General features: G+C 39.2%; 1 protein-coding gene across 6 annotated transcripts in view; it reads right to left on the bottom strand.

The window, feature by feature from the left end:
• Window positions 1-7,392: 7,392 nt before the first annotated feature.
• LOC116520968 (zinc finger protein 436-like) overlaps window positions 7,393-19,779 on the bottom strand; it is a 29,273-nt gene continuing 16,886 nt past the window's right edge. For 4 of the 6 annotated variants that reach the window (XM_032235502.1, XM_032235500.1, XM_032235504.1 and 1 more), the window contains exons 4-5: window positions 16,077-16,151; window positions 7,393-12,154 (exon numbers count right to left, since the gene is read on the bottom strand). In XM_032235502.1, the coding sequence (XP_032091393.1) occupies window positions 10,827-12,154; window positions 16,077-16,151 (1,403 nt within the window). In that variant the 3' untranslated portion in view covers window positions 7,393-10,826. The remainder of the gene's footprint in view (window positions 12,155-16,076; window positions 16,152-19,779) is intronic. The other 2 variants (XM_032235503.1, XM_032235505.1) reach the window with 2 other exon arrangements.

Genomic DNA, 19,779 nt, shown 5'->3' with positions numbered 1-19,779 from the left:
CAGCTTCAGCCACTACCGAGAGGAACTGCGAGTATTTAAGAGGAGCTGAATTCAACCTTTCTGATCCGGCCAAATAGGGAGGACCTTGCCTTTTGGTACGCATGTTTTGTAATGCTTGGCACAATCTTTGATATTAGATTGGCTGGGAATCAATTTTTTTTTTTAAAGTTGCTCGCATGGCTTTCAAACTTGCCTGAACTTTTCCTCTCAAAGACATGTCATTAACACCAGCTTTGTGAGGTTTTAAGTTAAACACTACCCTTACCTGATCAGTCTTCCCTTTACCTAGGAGGAAAACACTCCTCCCACCCCTAGTCCTGCTTTCAAATGATGTTTTCTGGACCTTGATTAACAAAGCAATTCATTTAAGAAACTCTGCACCAGTGGTGGGTTGCAGGCGGTACTGTTCCGGCATGGTGCTCTGGAGGGCCCACCTGCCCTCCCGAGCTCCTTACTGGTGTTTAAAGGCTTCTGCGCAGGCGCATGGCACATACAGTGCCTGCGCAACGCTCCGCAGAGCAGCTGTAGCATCGGGGAGGCACTAAGACGCATGCACGCGTCCATGAGGACACCGCCAGCCCGTTCCAACCGTACCAGTTGGAACAGGATTTGAAACCCACCATTGCTTTGGACAAAACCCAAATTTCATATTATGGCTTAATAGATTTGGACATGCAACTTGCACAGAAAAAGCACATGATAAGAAGCTCAGATGCTTATTACTTATTGGAGAGCATTTATTTATTAGCATATTGGAGGGGAGAATTCTAGCATTAAAATTAAACAGTTTTCTTTGATGAATTTTGACTGGAATTCAGATTTGGTTCTTGGTCCTGTATATAGTTCACTTCCATTGATTTTTTTTTTCTGAATTTCAAAGAAAGGACTTTGGAGAAGTGAAGGCGTGTACTTGGATTTACTATTGGGTGTAGCTAGGCACTCAAAGACACTTAGAAAAACATTAACTTTTTTTGTCTTTCTTTGTTAGATGTCTTGAATAGACTTGTTCAACCTGTATATTAATGAACAATCAAGAGTTCGATGAAAACCACAAATCTCTATGAATCTTGTTAGTAAAAAAAAAAAAAAGTTCTGATATTTAAAATATTGAAAACGTCATCACAGTAAGGGCTCTTTTTATTGCAAGATTTATATTGTAAAACTAGGTAGGATTAAAGATTAGATTAGATTAGATTACTTTATTTGTATGCCGCCCTTTTCCCTGAGGGGACTCAGGGCGGCTCACAATTCAGGGGGAGGGAAGGACAAAACAAGTTACATATATGAAGACAATACATCGTTAAAAAGCGCAACAGTCATACTATTCGGGTGGGGTTGAAGTCTTTAGCCCCAGGCCTGTCGGGACAGCCAGGTTTTAAGGGCTACGCGGAAGGTCTGGAGGGTGGTGAGGGTACGAATCTCCATGGGGAGTTCGTTCCAGAGGGTCGGAGCAGCCACCGAGAAGGCTCTCCTCCGGGTAGTTGCCAGTCGACATTGACCGGCTGATGGAATTCGGAGGAGGCCTAATCTATGGGATCTTATTGGCCTAGTGGAGGTAATTGGCAGTAGGCGGTCTCTCAAGTACCCAGATCCAATACCATGAAGGGCTTTGTAGGTGACAACTAGCACCTTGAAGCGCACCTGGAGATCAACAGGCAGCCAGTGCAGCTCGCGGAGGATAGGTGTTACGTGGGTGAAACGAGGTGCACCCACGATCGCTCGCGCGGCTGCATTCTGGACCAGCTGAAGTCGCCGAATACTCTTCAAGGGCAGCCTCATGTAGAGCACATTGCAGTATTCCAGCCTAGAGGTCACAAGGGCACGAGTGACTGTTGTGAGAGCCTCCCGGTTCAGGTAGGGACGCAACTGGTGCACCAGGCGAACCTGGGCAAATGCCCCCCTGGTCACAGCTGACAAGTGATGTTCAAAAGTCAGCTGTGGGTCCAGGAGGACTCCCAAGTTGCGGACCCTATCTGAGGGGTGTAGTATTTGACCCCCCAGCCTGAGAGATGGAACACTTGGCCAATTAGTGAGAGGGAAGCACAGCAGCCACTCGGTCTTATCTGGAGTACAAGCTTGTTAACCCCCATCTAGTCTCTAACAGCCTCAAGGCCCTGGCTCATCATGTCCATCGTTTCATTGAGTTGGCACGGGGCGGACAGATACAACTGTGTATCATCCGCATACTGGTGGTATTTTATCCCGTGCTGTCGAATGATCTCGCCCAGCGGTTTCATGTAGATATTGAAAAATAGGGGGGACAGGACCAAACCCTGCGGCACCCCATATGTTAGGGGCCTAGGGGTCGATCTCTGCCCTCCGACTAACACCGACTGCGACCTGTCCGAGAGGTAAGAGGAGAACCACCGTAAGACAGTGCCTCCCACCCATTAATTTGTATTCATTAATTACAAATATGCCTTAGAAATATTGGAGTTTGGTCACGACCATTACAACAAAGTGAATATTGCAATGAAGTGAGACACACGATATTTTTTGTTTCACAGTGAATTATTTCATATTCCCAGTACATATAGGGTATATTTACACCAGGTCTGAATTTTGATCACGTGGCTGTGAGGATGCTGTAACAGTTGTAAGTGTGGAAAATGATCATGTCACTTTTTTCAGTGCCGTTGTAACTTTGAATGGTCATTAGATGCAGTGTTGTAACTCAAGGACTACCTGTATTTTATTACTAAAAAATACTAATCATCACCGAAGCCTTCAGTGAGTGACAAAGCACAATAAAGTGAAGCACAATAAAACAAGTACTATATATCTAACCTATAAAAGAGGAATGTGGAATTGGATCATATAAACTTAGTATGTTTAAACTTTAACCTAACAACCAAATATAAAAGGTGAGGAGAGTCACTCACAAAATTTTGGGAGGGTACATGATCCATAGAATCTCTTTACATGTAGTCCTTGATTTACAACCCCAATTGAGCCCAAAATGTCTCTTGTTAAGTGAGCTTTACCCCATTTTACGACCTTACTTGCCACAGTTGTTAAGTGAATCACTGCAGTTGTTAAGTTAGTTATTCATTGAAACTGGCTTCCTCATTAACTTTGCCTTGCAAAAGATAATCACAAGACTCCTCAATGCTGCAACCACCATAAATACATGTCAGCTGCCAAGTCTCCAAATTTCGGCCACAGGACTATGGAATGCTACAACACTTGTAAATGTGAAAATCTGTCCTAAGTCACTTTTTTTCAGTTCCACTGTAACTTCAAAAGATTACTAAATGAATTGCTGTAAGTTGAGGAATACCTGTATCTTATTTTGATAGGAATAAAGTGCAGTGACAAAAAGCAGTCATCTGGAAAAAGGGTGGGGGGAGCAGGGAAAGAATGACAAATAAGATAAAATCCATTATATTGGCTATCAGGATGCAGTAATCATCAGTTTCAACATATTTGGGTCTCTTCAGACAGACAGAACACAGTTGTATGTGCAAAAACAAATCAAGCTTGAAGTTTTTAGTAGGATTTTATTTTGCCTATGGAGATTCTCAGTCATCCAGGTCATAGTTGTCCCAAAAGTGTTTTTTCTTTTTTTTATTAATAAAGCTTTCTTTTTAATTTTTGTACATCTCACTGTGTGAATGGTTTGATTCTTGGGTGTCATACAGTTCAATACCAATAAACATAACAGTATTATTCCTAGTAATTACATTTCATTTTCGTTTTGTTTTACTAACATGTAATTTCTACTATCATCTTTCAATTCTAAACCTTCTCATCATACATTGTATCAGCTTAACATCTATTTTTCCTATTTCCCCCCTCTTATTTCTACCTCTACTTTAGCCTCCCTTTTTCCCATTCCTCTATCATTCTAATATTCAGACATGATCCTTCCTTTTTCATTATTCAATATTTCAATATGTACTTCTAGCATCAATCATGATCTTTCAAGCATTTATCAAATTACTTAATCCTAGCTTCACTGTTAATCACATTTTATACATATTTAATGAAACCCTTATACAAATTCTGTTTATCTAATTTACAAACTATTTTTCAGCCTCTATAATTCTAATGATAATATACATTACATTACTACCTTATTAATATATATTCAAAAATGATTTTTTCTCACACCACATACCGAGCAGTTATCCAACTTATATAGTTCTAATATTCACACACATTATAATACACAATAATTGTAATAATATGCTTTTCTATAAACAGTTCTCATTTAACATAACGTCTTATTTATTGTATAGGTCTCTAGTAATGTTTAGGTAAATACTTATAATCCAACAATGTAAAAGGTCCCAAAGTTGTGTAGTTCTCCTTTTATCAGCAGATGGTGCTCAAACTTCAGCTTGGTACTGTCTCTCTGCGTAGTGCTGATTTTAATTATTTTAAATTTGTAAATCCAAGAGGGCAACATTTATCATAATAAAAAACAAGCTCCAGATCGAATTCCAGTATTTAAAAAAAAAAAAACCTTTTCAATACCACCTCTTCACTTTGAGAGTTCAATTTTCTTTTCCTTAGTTTTCTTTCAAAAAACTTCTCTTCTTAAATATTCTGATTTTTTAAAATGTGCTTTTTCCACTGCTAGCCAATAGTTCCAATATGCTTCCCCTTTGAATTTCTTGGGGTCACTTTTCAATTAAAAAAAAAGTCTCTTACCCAGTTCACAAGCCATTCACTTTCACTATTCCTGTACAGTCTTAGGTTTTCAGGCTGTCTTCAGCTTCATGGCAGCCATGTTTGCTGCTGCTGCTCCCCGTTGTCGGCTGAGGGAGCTTTCCTAGTCAGGGAAGGAGATGCGGCTCCCCTCTACTTGCTAGGTGGTCCCCCTTTGCATCACCACTCCTTCTTAGTGGTTATGGTCCAAATTTGGACCCTCCAGTAAGGAGAGATCATAGCTGACCATGGAGTTCACAGATCAGGCTTCCAAAGGTGCCAGAAGTGCAACCGGAAGTTCCCAAAAGTGCTTTTTCAAGAGGCAGCTGGACTTTCTGGTTTTAAGATGTTTCGCTTCTCATTCAGGAAAGTTTCTTCAGCTCTAAATAAGCTTCTGTGATGGAAATGGAAATGTCTTCAGTTGCCTCTTGAAAAGGCACCTTTGGAACTATTTTATTTTGCAGTGATAGCATAATATGGCACTGTGTCTTATGATTAAACACTATATTTATATTTACTTTGTTTAAATTAACATTATAAAAACAAAGAATTGCTTCAATGAGCAGAAAACTGTTCTTTTGTTTACACCACGGCATGTATGCCCATGTTCCCTTCAAAAATTGTTTGAATGGAAGGTTTCTGACTTCACAATACCTGCTCTGCATTAAAGCAAGCTACATTCACTACTTTAATGAAGGGCAAAGACATTTTCTGCTTCCGTGTTTCCAAGATCCATTTTATTTCTACTCAATCATATTCAAAGCTTTCAAATGTCTTCTTGGGGCTATAGATTGGCCTAATTTGTGTTTGTAAACTGGAAGTGGGAGATAGTAAGCTAAAAATCCTGGAGATAAGATTCTTGGCTTTGGTGCCCACAAATGAATTGTATATTCTAAAAGATCAATGTCAGCACTGTATCCTGGTTTTCCCTTTAAAGCATCAATCAGAAAACACCTAAGCCTATAACCTGAGAATAGTTTGTGGAAAATGTCCTTAACAGGTAGAGTAAATGGATACTTGAACTGGAAATTATGGGGCAAAAATGGTTGCATCCCTGCTTGTTCTCTAGAAAGTAGAGCTCTCCATCCCAGCCAGCTTTACTAGACAGGTGGGAGACATGCCTGGAGAGTTGCTAGATCCTGTAAAAATATCTGTGAAGAATAACCATAATTAGCTTTCGGAAATGGTGATCTCCAAATGTGATGGACCAAGGAATTCCGAAATTCTCAGCCAGCTTGGCTGCCTGTCTGGGTGTTGGCTTCCCATATCGGGCGTGTGCTGCAAAATTCTGGGTATGTTCAAGCCTGTATGGTGTGAATAAAAGTTGCAAAATGAAATATTTCTTATCTTACTGCATTCGTTAGGAATTTTTTTAAGTGATTCAGATGGTGTTAAGTAATGATCTGACAGATTTGCTGAGTCACTGCAAGAAGATGTCTAGGTATAAGTAGTCCTCAATTATAACCCCAATTGAGCTCTAAAGTTCTGTTGCTAAGCAAGACAGCTGTTAAATGAGTTTCACTGCATTTTTTCATGACCTTTTTTGCCACCACTGTTAAGTGAATCCCTGCAGTTGTTAAGTAAGTAATATGGCTGTTATGACTGTTAAGTGAATCTGGGTTGTCCATTGACTTGTTTGTCAGGTGACAAAACATGACCACGTGACCCCAGGACTCTGCAATCATCATAAATGAGAGTTAGTCGCCAATTTTGAGCATGTGACCACAGGGTTGCTTCAGCAGTCATGTGAAAGAGTCGTAAGTCACTGCTTTCAGTGCCATTGTAACTTTGAATAGACATTAAGTGAACAGTTGTAAGTTGAGGACTATCTGTATTTGGTAGATAAAAATATTCCTGGGCTTCTAATTGTGTGTGTGAATAAAAGTTGCAAAATGAAATATTTCTTATCTTACTGCATTCGTTAGGATCAGTTTTAATGAACTCTTGCAACTACTTGTAAACCATGATCACAGAAGAATTCGGTCTTTAAAACTATTACTTTGCAATACATCCAGTTCAAGATAAATTAGTAATCATAATAAGCACTTGGTTTTAGAAGTTTGCATTCATTAATTGAAGCAGCTACATGCTACATATGCTTGCCGTTAACAGGTTAACAGTTGATGTCTGCATAAAACATTTATCTTGCTGAAAACATCTTTACTCTTCAGCTACATATGTTTGTACCACATTCGTTTATATTTTGTTGTTTCTTGGGAAAGTTAAAAAAACCCTTTCCCTGAAGAAATTGCTGGAAGCTTGCAGAAGGTGTCAAGTTGAATCATGTTTAGCTGTTAAATCGTCTTTCTACTAAATATAAACCAGCAATTAACTGAATTCTGTACTAATTGTAGAGGCATGCCAGACAGATTTTTGCTGTTTTTTGCTTGCCAAAGTCAGATTTGATGTGGCTCAAAAGTGCTTCCTTCATCATTAATATTTGACTGTTAAATTGCAATATTTGAGTAAATGTGGAGAAAAAAGGATTAAAGTTTTAAGTAATGTAAAAAGTACCACAGAAGAAAATTCTATCAAAATGCAAACTAGAAGAGAATCAGCTGCAAATCCCATGCATTTGTTGTAATTCAAATATATTTTAAAGTAGTTTTTAGACTTAGCATTTTTTTAGGTTAAGGATTTTTGTACGCTGTCTGAGTTAGTATGATGTAGTGCATGAAATTGCTGGATCAAGAGCCTAGAGAGGCAGTCTTGTCAATGACCTTGGTTCAGTCTCTCAACTTTAGGAAAAAGACAGTAGAAAATCACTTCTGAAAATCAAAACTGCAGGGATTTACTCCTTTAAGCACCAGGAACCAGGTTGCCTCAATAAACCATAACTGCATCCAGCCTCATTTTAATAGTATAATGGAATGTTTCATGACATAATTTCTAGCATTTTACTTGAAGTTTCCCTAAATCTTACTGCTATTGTCAAAGTCGCTCTGTTGAAAGGAAGAGCAGGGAATAATTTAAAAAGTAATATAATAAACTACTGTATGATTGCCTAAAATTGTGAAGATGAAGCAGTTTCTTTTGAAAATCTTGAGCTCCCTCTAATGGCAGAGTTTTTGAATTGTATGAGATAAATATATTAAGACTTTTTTTTCCTCCAGAAATATTAAGTTACCTCATAATTTCCACCTAGCGTGCCCTTTTTCTGCAAATTATGGGTGTTTCAGTGCAGGGCTTCAGCAAGGTACTAGTTCAAGGAAGCTCTTGCATAAGTAACCCTCTAAGAATCATTAGAAACAAACAGGATTTTTTAAAAAAAGGATTTGGAGTTATAGATCAGTTGGTATGCAAACCAGAGCAGTTTAGTAGGATTAGGATTCATTGTATTGTGCCGCCCCCCACCCCACCCCTACGGTTAATTCAATAACCAGGTTAAATGCTTAATAGGTTAAATATAGTCAATGACTGCAGGAACACATTTCAATTTCACTCAAATCCGAGAATCCCTCGCAAGAAAGCAAATTCTCTTTCAACAAACCAAATGAGTGCCAACAGAAAATGCAGAATCAGTGTATAAAAGCACAGCTTGGAGTAAAGGTATTCTTGGCTTTTATGAACCATCATCTCGTTCCTTTCTGCAAGGGCCACAGCCTGGAGTTACGTCCTCTCTTCAGAAACCGCACACACAAGGCACTAATTGTGAAAGTTCTTTATTCTGAAGTTATTTCCAAAAGGATGTTCATTCAGGGATTCCATACTTTCCAAGATGGATAAAAAAAAAAAGTTGGTGGGGAGATCTCCCTTATCAGCCAATACAAAGAGAGAGAGAAAAGATCTTAGAACAAAAACTGCCACAAAGTGTGGTCTTTCACCTCTAACTCTTCTGAAGGTACCTTTTCCATTTCGGTTTCAAAACTCTCTCTCTGTTCACATTTGATAACAGAGTCACAAAAATATATTCTTCTTTGTTCCTATCTATAGGCCAAATATTTTGGTTTCTTAATTTTATGTCCAAATAGTTTTAGGGAGTAAATCCCCCTGAAAGAGTGGAATATAATTCTAAGTAAATAAACATAGGACTGAACCATTTCGGAAATGCAGAACTAGGTTAAGGCAACATCTGTTTTCCAACCAAAGCCTTCACATCTCAAATCATTCCCTCCATCAAGAGGCTACATTGGAGGTACAAAATACACACACACACATATATATATTCCCCATAGAACCATCACTCTGGATCACCTTCCAGAAGAGGCTGTGTGAATATTGTCATTCCTCATGACATTTTAGAAATATTGTAGGTTTTAGAGCCTTTCATTATCTCTGATAATTTTGATATTATTTGATGGTCAAGCAACAGTTTGGTCCAGCTGTTATTTGTAGCGATTTTACTGTACTACAATGTAGTTTGTTTTAATTCAAGGCCTTACTGGACTAAAAAAAAAAAAACCCGATAAATACTCTCAAAAAATAATAAATAATAGTTTAGCCTTCCTACATCTGCTATCTTTCTATGTGCGGGATTACATTCCCTCCACCAAGAAGCTATGTTGGAAGTACCAAATATTTTCCACAGAACCATTACTCTAAAAAAAAAAAAAAAAAACCCTTTATGGAAAAAAACCAACCCATCATTCTGGATTGCCTTCCAGAGGCGGCCGTGTGGATATTGCCATTCCTCAAGACATTTTAGAAATATTGTAGGTTATAGAACCTTTCATCATATCTCTAATTTTAATATTATTTGATGGTGAAACAACAGCTTGGTCCAGCTGTTATTTTGTAGTGATTTTACTCTACTCTGCAATGTAGTTTCTTTTAATTCATGGCCTTATTGGATTTAAAAAAAAAACAAAAAACGAGATAAATACTCTCAAAAATAATAAATAAATAATAGCTCAGCCTTTCTACATCTGCTATCTTTTCTACGTGTTGGATTATAACTCACATCACCCCAAAAGCATGACCGTGGTGGCTAAGGATAAAACGAAATGCAATTCTAGACATCTGCAGAGTCCCAGGTGAGGGAAAGCTATAGCAATATAGTGAAAGTGAATGTGCTCTTCTTTTCCTCTGAAGCAAGCTTTCTCAACCGTGGTCAATTTCAGATGTGTGGACTCCCAATTCCCAAAATTCCCCACCCAGTACATCAACATTCTGGGAGTTGAAGTCCACCTATCTGAAATTTGCCACGGTTGAAAACCACTGCTTTGAAGGCCCAAGCACTGCCTTATTTCTTTAAAGTAATTTAGCCCCCAGGGAAGGAAGGAAATTTCACCCAGATTTCCCAAGAAAAGAGGAAAGGAAAAACAGAAGTGCCGTGGAGAGTGAAAGTATCTCAGAGAAAGTATCTTTGGAGAGCCTACCATGTTGTCTTTCAAAATAGATTGATTAGCTGATTTCTTTGCCTTGGGAGGATTGTTAGAAATGAAGAATTGCTACTGAAGTAATAGGTTGTTGGATTCAATTCCAAATCAGACTCTTGCACATAAAGAGGTTTTTATTATTATATTATTATTATTTTAAAAAGTGGGAAAGGTCAGCTTTCCACACTGCAACAGCATAAGAGTGGGAAAAGTATTACTGATTTCTTTCTACATACCAACAGTGTAAAAGGAAGGAGTGCCCTGGCCTGCAAGGAACAACATGATGGCCCCACAGAGTTCTCTCATCGCAACAATCCCAGCTTGACCCACATATGTGCCACAGAAAGAAGTGAAGGAAGTGAGAAAAGCAGATTCTGTCCAATACCCCACCACAAGGTGTTCCAGGGAACAAACACTGCACTGCCTGATATGAGTAGCAAGGGGAGACCCATCCTGGTTATCAAATGTTTCTTTCCCGCTATCGAAGCTCTGCAGGAGCCAGATCTAAAATTAGGACCACAGGGCTAAACCTGGCCACCAATCTACCAGATCTGTTTCTGGGGGGCAGCCCTGTTTTTCAGCCCAACTACAGAGCAATTCATGGTCAAGAGAACAGCGTAGGCATCTTGTCCCAGAATCCTTTACAGCGTTTACACAAATCGCAGGCCCTGTTGTGCTAGCATTCTCTGCCAGGCTGTATGGAATCCTGAAACGTGTGCCTCTTGGACCCTGTCTGTGATACAGACCCTGGTGAAATAATATAACCACGAGAATCTCTTCCAAATGTTGTGATCGAAGTGTCCCACTCACCCATCCCGTGTTCCTTCTGAAATTACTTCTCTACCACCCAACGTGTCAAATTGTGACATGGATAGGACTCAGGAGAGGATCAACGAGGCTTTCTGCGTTAGGAGGGTTCATCATGTCCAGACCTTCACTAGACTCTCTCAAATGGATCCGCTGGTGGTACATCATGCTGTGTCTCCGCCTAAACCTCACTCCGCACTCACCACACTGATAGGGTCTTTCTCCGGTGTGAATTCTAAGATGCCGAGTGAGGTGCGACTGTCGGCCAAACCGTTTCCCACATTCAATACACGGGTAGGGTCTCTCGCCAGTGTGGGTGATCCGATGCCGAGTCAGATGGGATTGCCGACTGAAGGTTTTTCCACACTCGGTGCAAGGGTATACCTTGGTTCCCAGGTGGGTCTTCTGGTGTCTCGTGAGACCATAGAGATCATGGAATATTTTCCCACACTCCGTGCACTGGTAAGCTTGCTTCTCAGTGTGGGTTCGCTGGTGAGCGGCCAGCTCTGAAGGCCATATGAACCCCTTCTCACACTCTGTACAGAAGTAGCGTTTTTCTCCTGTGTGGATGCGCTGGTGGGTGGCAAGTTCCGATGGCCATCGGAATGCCTTGCCACATTCTCCGCAAGCATGGCGTTTCTCTGTCATGCCAGCTCCCAGGTAGGGAGGATGATGAGGTGGCTGGCTGATGCTGTTCTCACAATCAGCAATGGGAGGCAAACTGTTGCCTGCGTGGGTGCTCTGATGGGCTGTCAGCTCTGAGGGCCACTGGAATCCCTTCCCACACTCGGGACAGAGGTAGTGCTTGTTCTTGTTGTGAGTTTTCTGATGAGCGGCGAGTTCAGAGGGCCACCGGAACCCTTTCCCACATTCAGGGCAAAGGTGAGGCTTCTTGACTGTGTGAGGTTTTACCATCTCGCCATTGGGAGGAGCTTTCTCACCTGTAAAAATATTCTGCATTATACTGAACTCGGAGGGCCACTGACCCAAAGTGTCAGCATCCATGTTGTAGTGCGGCTGTTCAACAGCATGGATCCTCTGGTGGATGACTAGCTCCGTGGACCACCGGAATCGCTTGCCACATTCGATGCAGACGTGGCACTCCTCACTCATGTGGGTTTTCTGATGCCTGGTGAGATGTGAGGATCGACCAAACTGTTTCCCACATTCAGCGCAGTGATAGGATTTGGGCCGGGTGTGGACTTTTTGATGTAGAGCCAGTTCCGATTGGCAACGGAAACGCTTCCCACATTCAATGCAAGGGTGCCGTTTCTCTCTTATCCGTATCCTCTTCGGAGCCAAATGCTGCACACCGCCATTGAGTCTTTCTCCAAATATCATCTGAGGATCTGCCCTGTTGGGAGTCTGGGCACCTGCTTTGATGTGGGAATAAGAAAGAAATCAAGGTTTATAGGCATCACATAGCTTTGCTGACTCAATAAACCATTATCAGACAACTTATATTCATTCATGCATAATAGCAATATAGCAATAGCAGTAGACTTATATACCGCTTCATAGGCCTTCAGGCCTCTCTAAGCGGTTTACAGAGAGTCAGCATATTGCCCCCAACAATCTGGGTCCTCATTTTACCCACCTCGGAAGGATGGAAGGCTGAGTCAACCCTGAGCCGGTGAGATTTGAACCGCTGACCTGCTGATCTAGCAGTAGCCTGCAGTGCTGCATTTAACCACTGCGCCACCTTGGCTGTTGTTAAGGGAAACCATGATTAGCCAAGTTACTAATTCAGTTTAGATTAATTGACTGAATTAATTATGTCTACACAAGAGAAACTTATGCAAGCAAAATACATTCTTGGTTTTGAGACATCACACACATACCCACTCATATTCCAATAAGTGCTTCCATGGAAGAGCCTTTCCATTTTATCTTACACAGCAGATAATATCCCTCCTAAAATGGTCTCTCCTCTGCAGCTTTTCTTAGCTAGCCTTCTCAACCAAAGATTCTATGCATATAATTTGAGACTTCATTTTCCATAGGAGAGGATTTACTGCCCTACTTCTGAAAGCCAGAGGAGTGAGGCTTGGTTAGTATTTTAGATGGGAACTGCAAACTACATTAAGCAATCAAAAGTCAGCTGGGCCATTTATCCATGAAATCGCCAGGAGTCAAGCTCTGCTTGAAGATTTCACCTTTTTTTTTTTTTGGCCCATATTGCCAGAAACTCTAGTTGTAATCCCATTGTATTTGAGATTACAGAGAGCTTTGATGGTGCTGTGATTGAAGTACAATATTGCAGGCAAACTCTTGTTTACAGTCTGGAGTTCGATCCTGATGGGGCTCAAGGTTGATTTAGCCTTCCATCATTCCAAGATCGGTAAAATGAGGACCCAAATAGTTGGGGGCAACATGCAAATAATGCTGACATTGTAAATCACTCAGATAATGCTGTAAAGCACTATGGGGTGGTATAGAAGTCTAAATGTTTTTGTTATTCGTATATTTAGGTCTCCATTTAGACTAATCATTATAATAACATACCTTACATATGATAATAACATACAAACAGAAAGACAAAATCCAAAGTTTTATCCAAAATAGGGACGATAGCATCTACAGCAAATGGAATTGATGCCCAAACATGCAACTCCTGATATCATAACACAAATGACACAAGTAAATATTTGGGTTAAGACATCTGATACAAATTCAGAAGTTAGGACATTTGGGTGATGACGTTTATCTACACAAATTATTAGTTATCTCCTTGCAGATGCTACAAGCAAAGAACTAGTGGCTTTTAAGCTAGGGTTGGGATTCCCATCTCCCAAGGTCAAAGGTCAGGAATGATAAGAATTGTATAGGTGATCCTCTACTTATGACCACAATTGAACTTCAAATTTCTGTTGTTAAGTGAGATGTTTAGTGACTTTCTCCCCCATGTTACATTTCTCGCCACAGTTGTAAAGTGAATCACTGTAGTTAAGTTAGTCACCCAGTTGTTAAGTGAATCTAGCTTCCCTATTGACTTTGCTTGTCAGAAGGTCGCAAAAGGGGATCCCATGACCCCGGGAACACTGCAGCCATCATAAATATGTATTAGTTGCCAAATATCTGAATTCTGATCATGTGATGGCAAGGATGCTGCAAAGGTCATAATTGTGAGAAATGGTCATAAGTCACTTTTTTCATTGCCATTGTAACATTGAACAGTCATTAAATGAACTGTTGTAATTAGAGGACTACTTTTAGTTGATAATCAAAAAGACAAGCAATTCCCCCAAATGATTTAATGTTCAGTCTGAATGATATTTTTTATTAAAAAGTGATTCTTTTGTTCCTTATAAAGAATTTTGCTAGCTTCAGACACTATAATGTCCCAAGTACTTACTCCAGAGTAAGGCATCACTGATTTTTTTTTAAAAGCTTGCTGCTTAGTCTGCATTAATTGACAATTAGCATTCATTAAGTTGACAAAAACAACATGGGCCTTTTAATTGGCGAAATAGCTTCTTTGTAACATTTAAGGCATTTTCCCCAAAATACAAGCCTGTATTGCAATTCAACCAGACAGCATAAATAATAGTACAACTGGTTTCTATATCTTTCAATTATGTTCATATTTTTATTCTTATTATTACTATTATTAAAGCATATATTTCTATCCCCTATTACTATGATGGCATGGTTAAGCAGTGCTGGAAAAATTTTTTTTAGAAACTAGACATAGATGGCTGGAATAGATTTCCAATAGTAGGAATTATAGATAGTCCTCGACCACAATTGAGCCCAAAATTTCTGTTACTGAGCGAGACATTTGTTAAATGAATTTTATCCAATTTACGACCATTCTTGCCACAGTTGTTAAGTGAATCGCTGCAGCTGCTAAGTTAGTGACCCAGTTGTTAAGTGAATCTAGCTTCTCCATTCACTTTGCTTATCAGAGGGTTGCAAAAGGGGATCATGACCTCAGGACCTTGTAATTATCAAAGATATGAGTCGGTTGCCAAATTTCTGAATTTGGATCACCTGACCATAGGGATAGCAATAGCATTAGCACTTAGACTTATATACTGCTTCACAGTGCTTTACAACCCTCTCTAAGCGGTTTACAGAGTCAGCATATTGCTCCCAACAAACTGGGTCCTCATTTTATCCACCTCGGAAGGCTGGAAGGCTGAGTCAACCTTGGGCCTGGTGAGATTTGATCTGCCAAACTGCTGGCAGCAGAAGTTGCATGCAGCACTGCACTCTAACCACTGTGCTACAATGGTCGTAAGTATTAAAAAGGGACATGTCCCTTTTTTTCAGGGCCGTTGTAACTTTCAACGGTCACTAAATGGACTACTGTAAATCGAGGACTACCTGTACAACATCAACTCCCTGGGTGAAATTTTGTCAGCTGCTCCCCCACAAGACTGTCATCTTAAATGGAAGAATTGGAAGCTTCTTCTTTTCACAATGATCATGCCGAACAAGCCCACCCTTGCTAATGCATTAAAAAGAAAGGATTTGTCATCTATTTGTCTGGTACACAATTATCAAAATAAGATTATCCTGATGCAGAAGAAAATCTGAATTCATCTGCTTCATTGGTAAGTACTAAATGAGCTCGAGGGCCATTAAGGACAGCAGACTTCGGGCAATTAGCAAAAACCAATGCCTTTTACTAATGAGAGACTGTTTTGGAGCACAAAAAACTGTAAAGCCTTTTCGTTGTTATAGCCAGGCTGGCCAGCCTCTTGACAGCTGAAGCCTGCGCTCAGAAGAATGGGGTTGGAGGAGGGAGATTAAGATCACAGCTATTCAAAATAAGTTGGGTCAGGAGCAGGGTGGATAAAAATCAATGTTTTTTTTTTAAAAAAATTAAAAATCCAATTTTTAAAATCTAAAAGATTTTTTTAATTTAAATCTGATTTTTAAATTTTTTTAAATCAAATTTATATTAATAAAATGCTTTTGGAGTAAAAAAAATCTTATCTAGTTTTCCATTTAAGATACATTAATAATTTAGTTTATTCAGCATGAAATGGAGCTTAGTTATGTAGCATGAGGCGGCTGTATATTCTGCAATATTGGGGCTGTTGGGCGAGTCAAGGGGTCAGAGGAGCAGCCGCTGCGGGACGCAGGTGACTCGCTCTTTAAAAATCATGATTTAAACCGAGTTCATTTAAATCAAGCCTTTCTACTACTAATTTAAATCATGATTTAAACCGACTTGATTTAAATTTAAATCCACCCTGGTCAGGCACCCTTATTTTGAAGTAGAAAGCCTCACCCTCTTTGCAGGATTTCCTCCTACATGCTGCTGTAGAAGGAAAGGTCCTGACTCACCTGAACCTCCTCCTCCTCCTCCTCCTCTTCCTTCATCTGCAGAAGAATCCCAGGTGGCTTCAGTGTCAGAAGAACCTATGCAAGAAAGGAAAAAAGCCAACCCTAAAGCTTACTTGAAAACATGCCTCAGGATTTGTAAAGAATACTCACCGCCGCAAGACTTTTTAAAAGATCTTTTGGAAGGAAAGCTAGCAAATCAAATCTCTATTAGGGTCAAAGATCAGCATGTTGGAAAGCTGGCAGGTTTCTGCTTGATAGCAGGTGGTTAGTACTTGTCTGGGTTTTTCAAAGACTTTGGTAACATTGTGGAATCCAAGGCCAAGGAAGCACAAGAATGGATTGCATTATCCAGGGAAAATGAATGTGTACTGTTCCAAATTCACTTCACCAGAGTTCCATGAAAAAAAAAGAGGTCTCTATATTGTTTAATTGTAGCCCAGTTGAAAAAGAAAATTGTAGGAGGAAGTGACATCATGGCGTCTAACAGCTGCAGGAGAATGGAGCTCTCTGTCCCCTGCGCTGGCTTCTGCTTGTTCGTGGGCTTTGAAAAAAGCCAAACCCTCCTTGGAGGGGAGGTGAAGCTAAGGAGGACTGTCCTGTGAGGTTCCAGGAGAGATCACAACTCTCCTGAAGAGCCCCGGGGCTTTTTTCTTCTATGCCATGTTGAGAGAAGAGACAGCTTAAGATGGCTGTCACAAAGCCGGAAACAGCTTAACATCCAAGAAGAGTGCTGATGCAGATTTGGTGAACAGTGTTTGGAACTCGGTGAGAAGAATCCTTTTTAATTCAAAGTGTAACCCCAAAAGAATATTCAGGAAAGAGACTCATAATTACTTTTAAAGTGGTGGCAACCTATCTATTTTGAGTAAAATCTTAGAACTTTGAAACAAATGAGAAAGAATTAAAGGAAGAAAATTTAAAAAAAAAAGCTAAAATACAGAAGACTGGATCTTTAAATTGGACAGGAATTGGGTGTTGGATAGGCATTTTAAAATGATGGAACTATTTATATAAAAAGTTAACACCACATTTAAATTTTGGAGTATTATAGTACATTTGTATAAAGAAGAATAAGTTTGAAAGCAGATTTAAGAGTACCAACTGTTGAAAAAAGAAAGGTACAACATACCCCCCAAATCCTGGAAAGACAGTGCGAGATTAAGAAACCCCTAAAAGCTTCAAAATAAGACTAAAATGGCAGAAGGATTTATTTTTTGACTAATTAGAGGAACAGACCCGATTAATTTAAATTTGGGATACAAAATCTCTTGGACATTAAATAATCACTTGAGAACTGGCTTTAGTTTTAAAAATAAGATTGTTAGACAAAAAGAAACAGAATAAATAAAAATAAAAAACAAAAATGAGTAGAATTCGGGAAATTGCCATTAATCCTGGATTTTAAAGACCTGACAAGAGGATGTGAGGAGATTTTGAATAAAATGCAGAGCATAGATGAAAAGTTGGAAATTACAGCACAAAAGACTAGAAACCATGACTAGAGGTGGGTTCCTACCAGTTCGGACCGGTTCAGCTGAGTAGGTAGTAACTTGGCCTGCCAAAGCCCAAACTGTTTCTCTCGGGGGCACCATAGGCGCCGCCATTTTGTTTTTTGCTTCTGCGCATGCACAGCTTTTTTTAATAATATTGTGCATGAGTACATAGTGTGTATCAAGCATATGAATGAAGTGCGCGTGCAGTGCTTCCCTGAGCAAACTGGCGGCAGGAGCAACTGGAACCCATTCCTGACCATGACGCTCAGGAAGAGGAGTCAACTGAAAGAGTAGCGGGAAAAACAGAACAGATGAAACAATAAGCAAGAAGACAAGACAAAAAGGAGATTAAAATAAAAATAAGAATGATTGATGAAATAAACTAAGGGGAGAGTATTTTAAGGGAAATTAAACAGGAAATAGAAATACAGGGAGATTTTTTTGGGAGAGAAACATGGGTAAGAGTAGATAATTTGAAACTTAGACAATGGAATAGGGTAGAGAAGGGAGAAATATTTAAGAAGATTGGCCAAGCAGTGCAAGCAGATAGAGTAGATCCAAGAGAAGAACATGGGAGACAAGCTAAGAAAGGGAAAATCAAAGCTTTAAAATTGATGATGGATTAAAAAGAGAGGGGAATGTTTCCTTAAAATAACTGTGAGATAAGTTAAAATGAGGTTCCAAGTTAGAGAATGTAATATTTCCCCCCCCAGGTGAATTAATAAGAAGGGAACCTAGGCTTTTAATGATGACAATTTTGAATATATTTGAATAAAAGTGTTGCTTTAAAAATAACATATAGAAATATTGAATAAGCAAAAGATGGAAGAGTGTAACTTAATATAAATATGTGTATTATTAGAATAGCCATGCGTTTGTTAAAATGTAACAAATATGACTATCAACATTTTATTTGTAGTAAAAGGAATGATATGTAGAATTTGGTATGAAAATAAAATATTGAATTATTGAACAAGATAATAATGAAGAATTATAATTCAACAAAACATGTGTATGATTACTATTATTAGAATTATATAACTTGTCAAATATAACTAAGATGAACATTGTTTTATTTGTTTTAAAATGGGATTAGAAGGGGATATTTTTAAATATAACAGTAGCATAATTAAAAATTAAAAAGGGGAACAATGGAAGGTTATAATCCAATATAGATCAGTGTATTACTATTAGAATTATATGTTTGTTAAACATAACAAATATGATTATTGGTATTCTATCTGCAGTAAAAAGAGCAATTTCAAGAATATGGATATTGGCAAAAAAAATAATATATTGAAATATTGAATAATTAAGGCAAGATTATAATTCAACAAAATATATGTATTACTGCTAAAAGTATTTAGATTGTTAATTGTGTTGAATATGAAGTTTTTATTTGTACTAAATGTAACTCTTGGTTGTTTTATTTGTACTAAATGTAACTCTGGTTCCATATTGTTCACATAACGATGTGTTTGTAAAAAAGAAAAAGGAAATTGTAGGGGTATAACTTGGTTGCTATGTGCAAACTATAGGCTTCACAAATATGTTCCTGATCTTGTCTTGATATGCATTTACTATAGTTTGATTTCCAACCAGCTTTCAATTCTGCTTTAATGATTCTATTGTTTGTACAAAACAGTTTATTATACTTGAGAAGGATGTCTATGGATATTCTCAGTCATCCAGGTCATGGTTGTCTCATAGGTGCATTTTCAAAAGGTAAGTAGACTGTGTTTTTTTTTCCTTTGAGGAAGAAGAAGTTTCGCTTCCTATCCAAGAAGTTTCATCAGTTTTGGTTGGATGGGGGTGGGTGGGTGGAATGATTAGTTCTGACAGGAGGTTGGGGTGGAGTGGGTACAGAAGGATTGCTGTATTTTTCAGAGTATAAGATGCACCGGAATATAAGACGCAGAAAGGTTTTGAAGAGGGGGGGAAAAAGTTTTAGCACTCTGCAAACCTCGCAAAAATGGCCCATTTTTCGCAAAAATGGCCCATTTTTCGCAAAAATGGGCCCATTCCCCCGCTCCCCAAAGGCATGGAGCATTTAGGGAGCTTGCAGAGTGCTCCTCGAAAGGGGGGGGCAAAAACAAGCAAAAGACAGCCCGTTTTTCGTTAAAAAAGGGGGGGCATGGATAGCCTTTAGTGCTCCTGGGGGCAAAATTGAGCAAAACAATCTGCTCATTTCTGCCCTCCCCAGCCCCCAG

Source organism: Thamnophis elegans, chromosome Z (assembly GCF_009769535.1).
Source record: "Thamnophis elegans isolate rThaEle1 chromosome Z, rThaEle1.pri, whole genome shotgun sequence".
Classification (NCBI taxonomy): Eukaryota; Metazoa; Chordata; class Lepidosauria; order Squamata; family Colubridae; genus Thamnophis; species Thamnophis elegans.
This window is presented reverse-complemented; position numbering and strand designations above follow the sequence as displayed.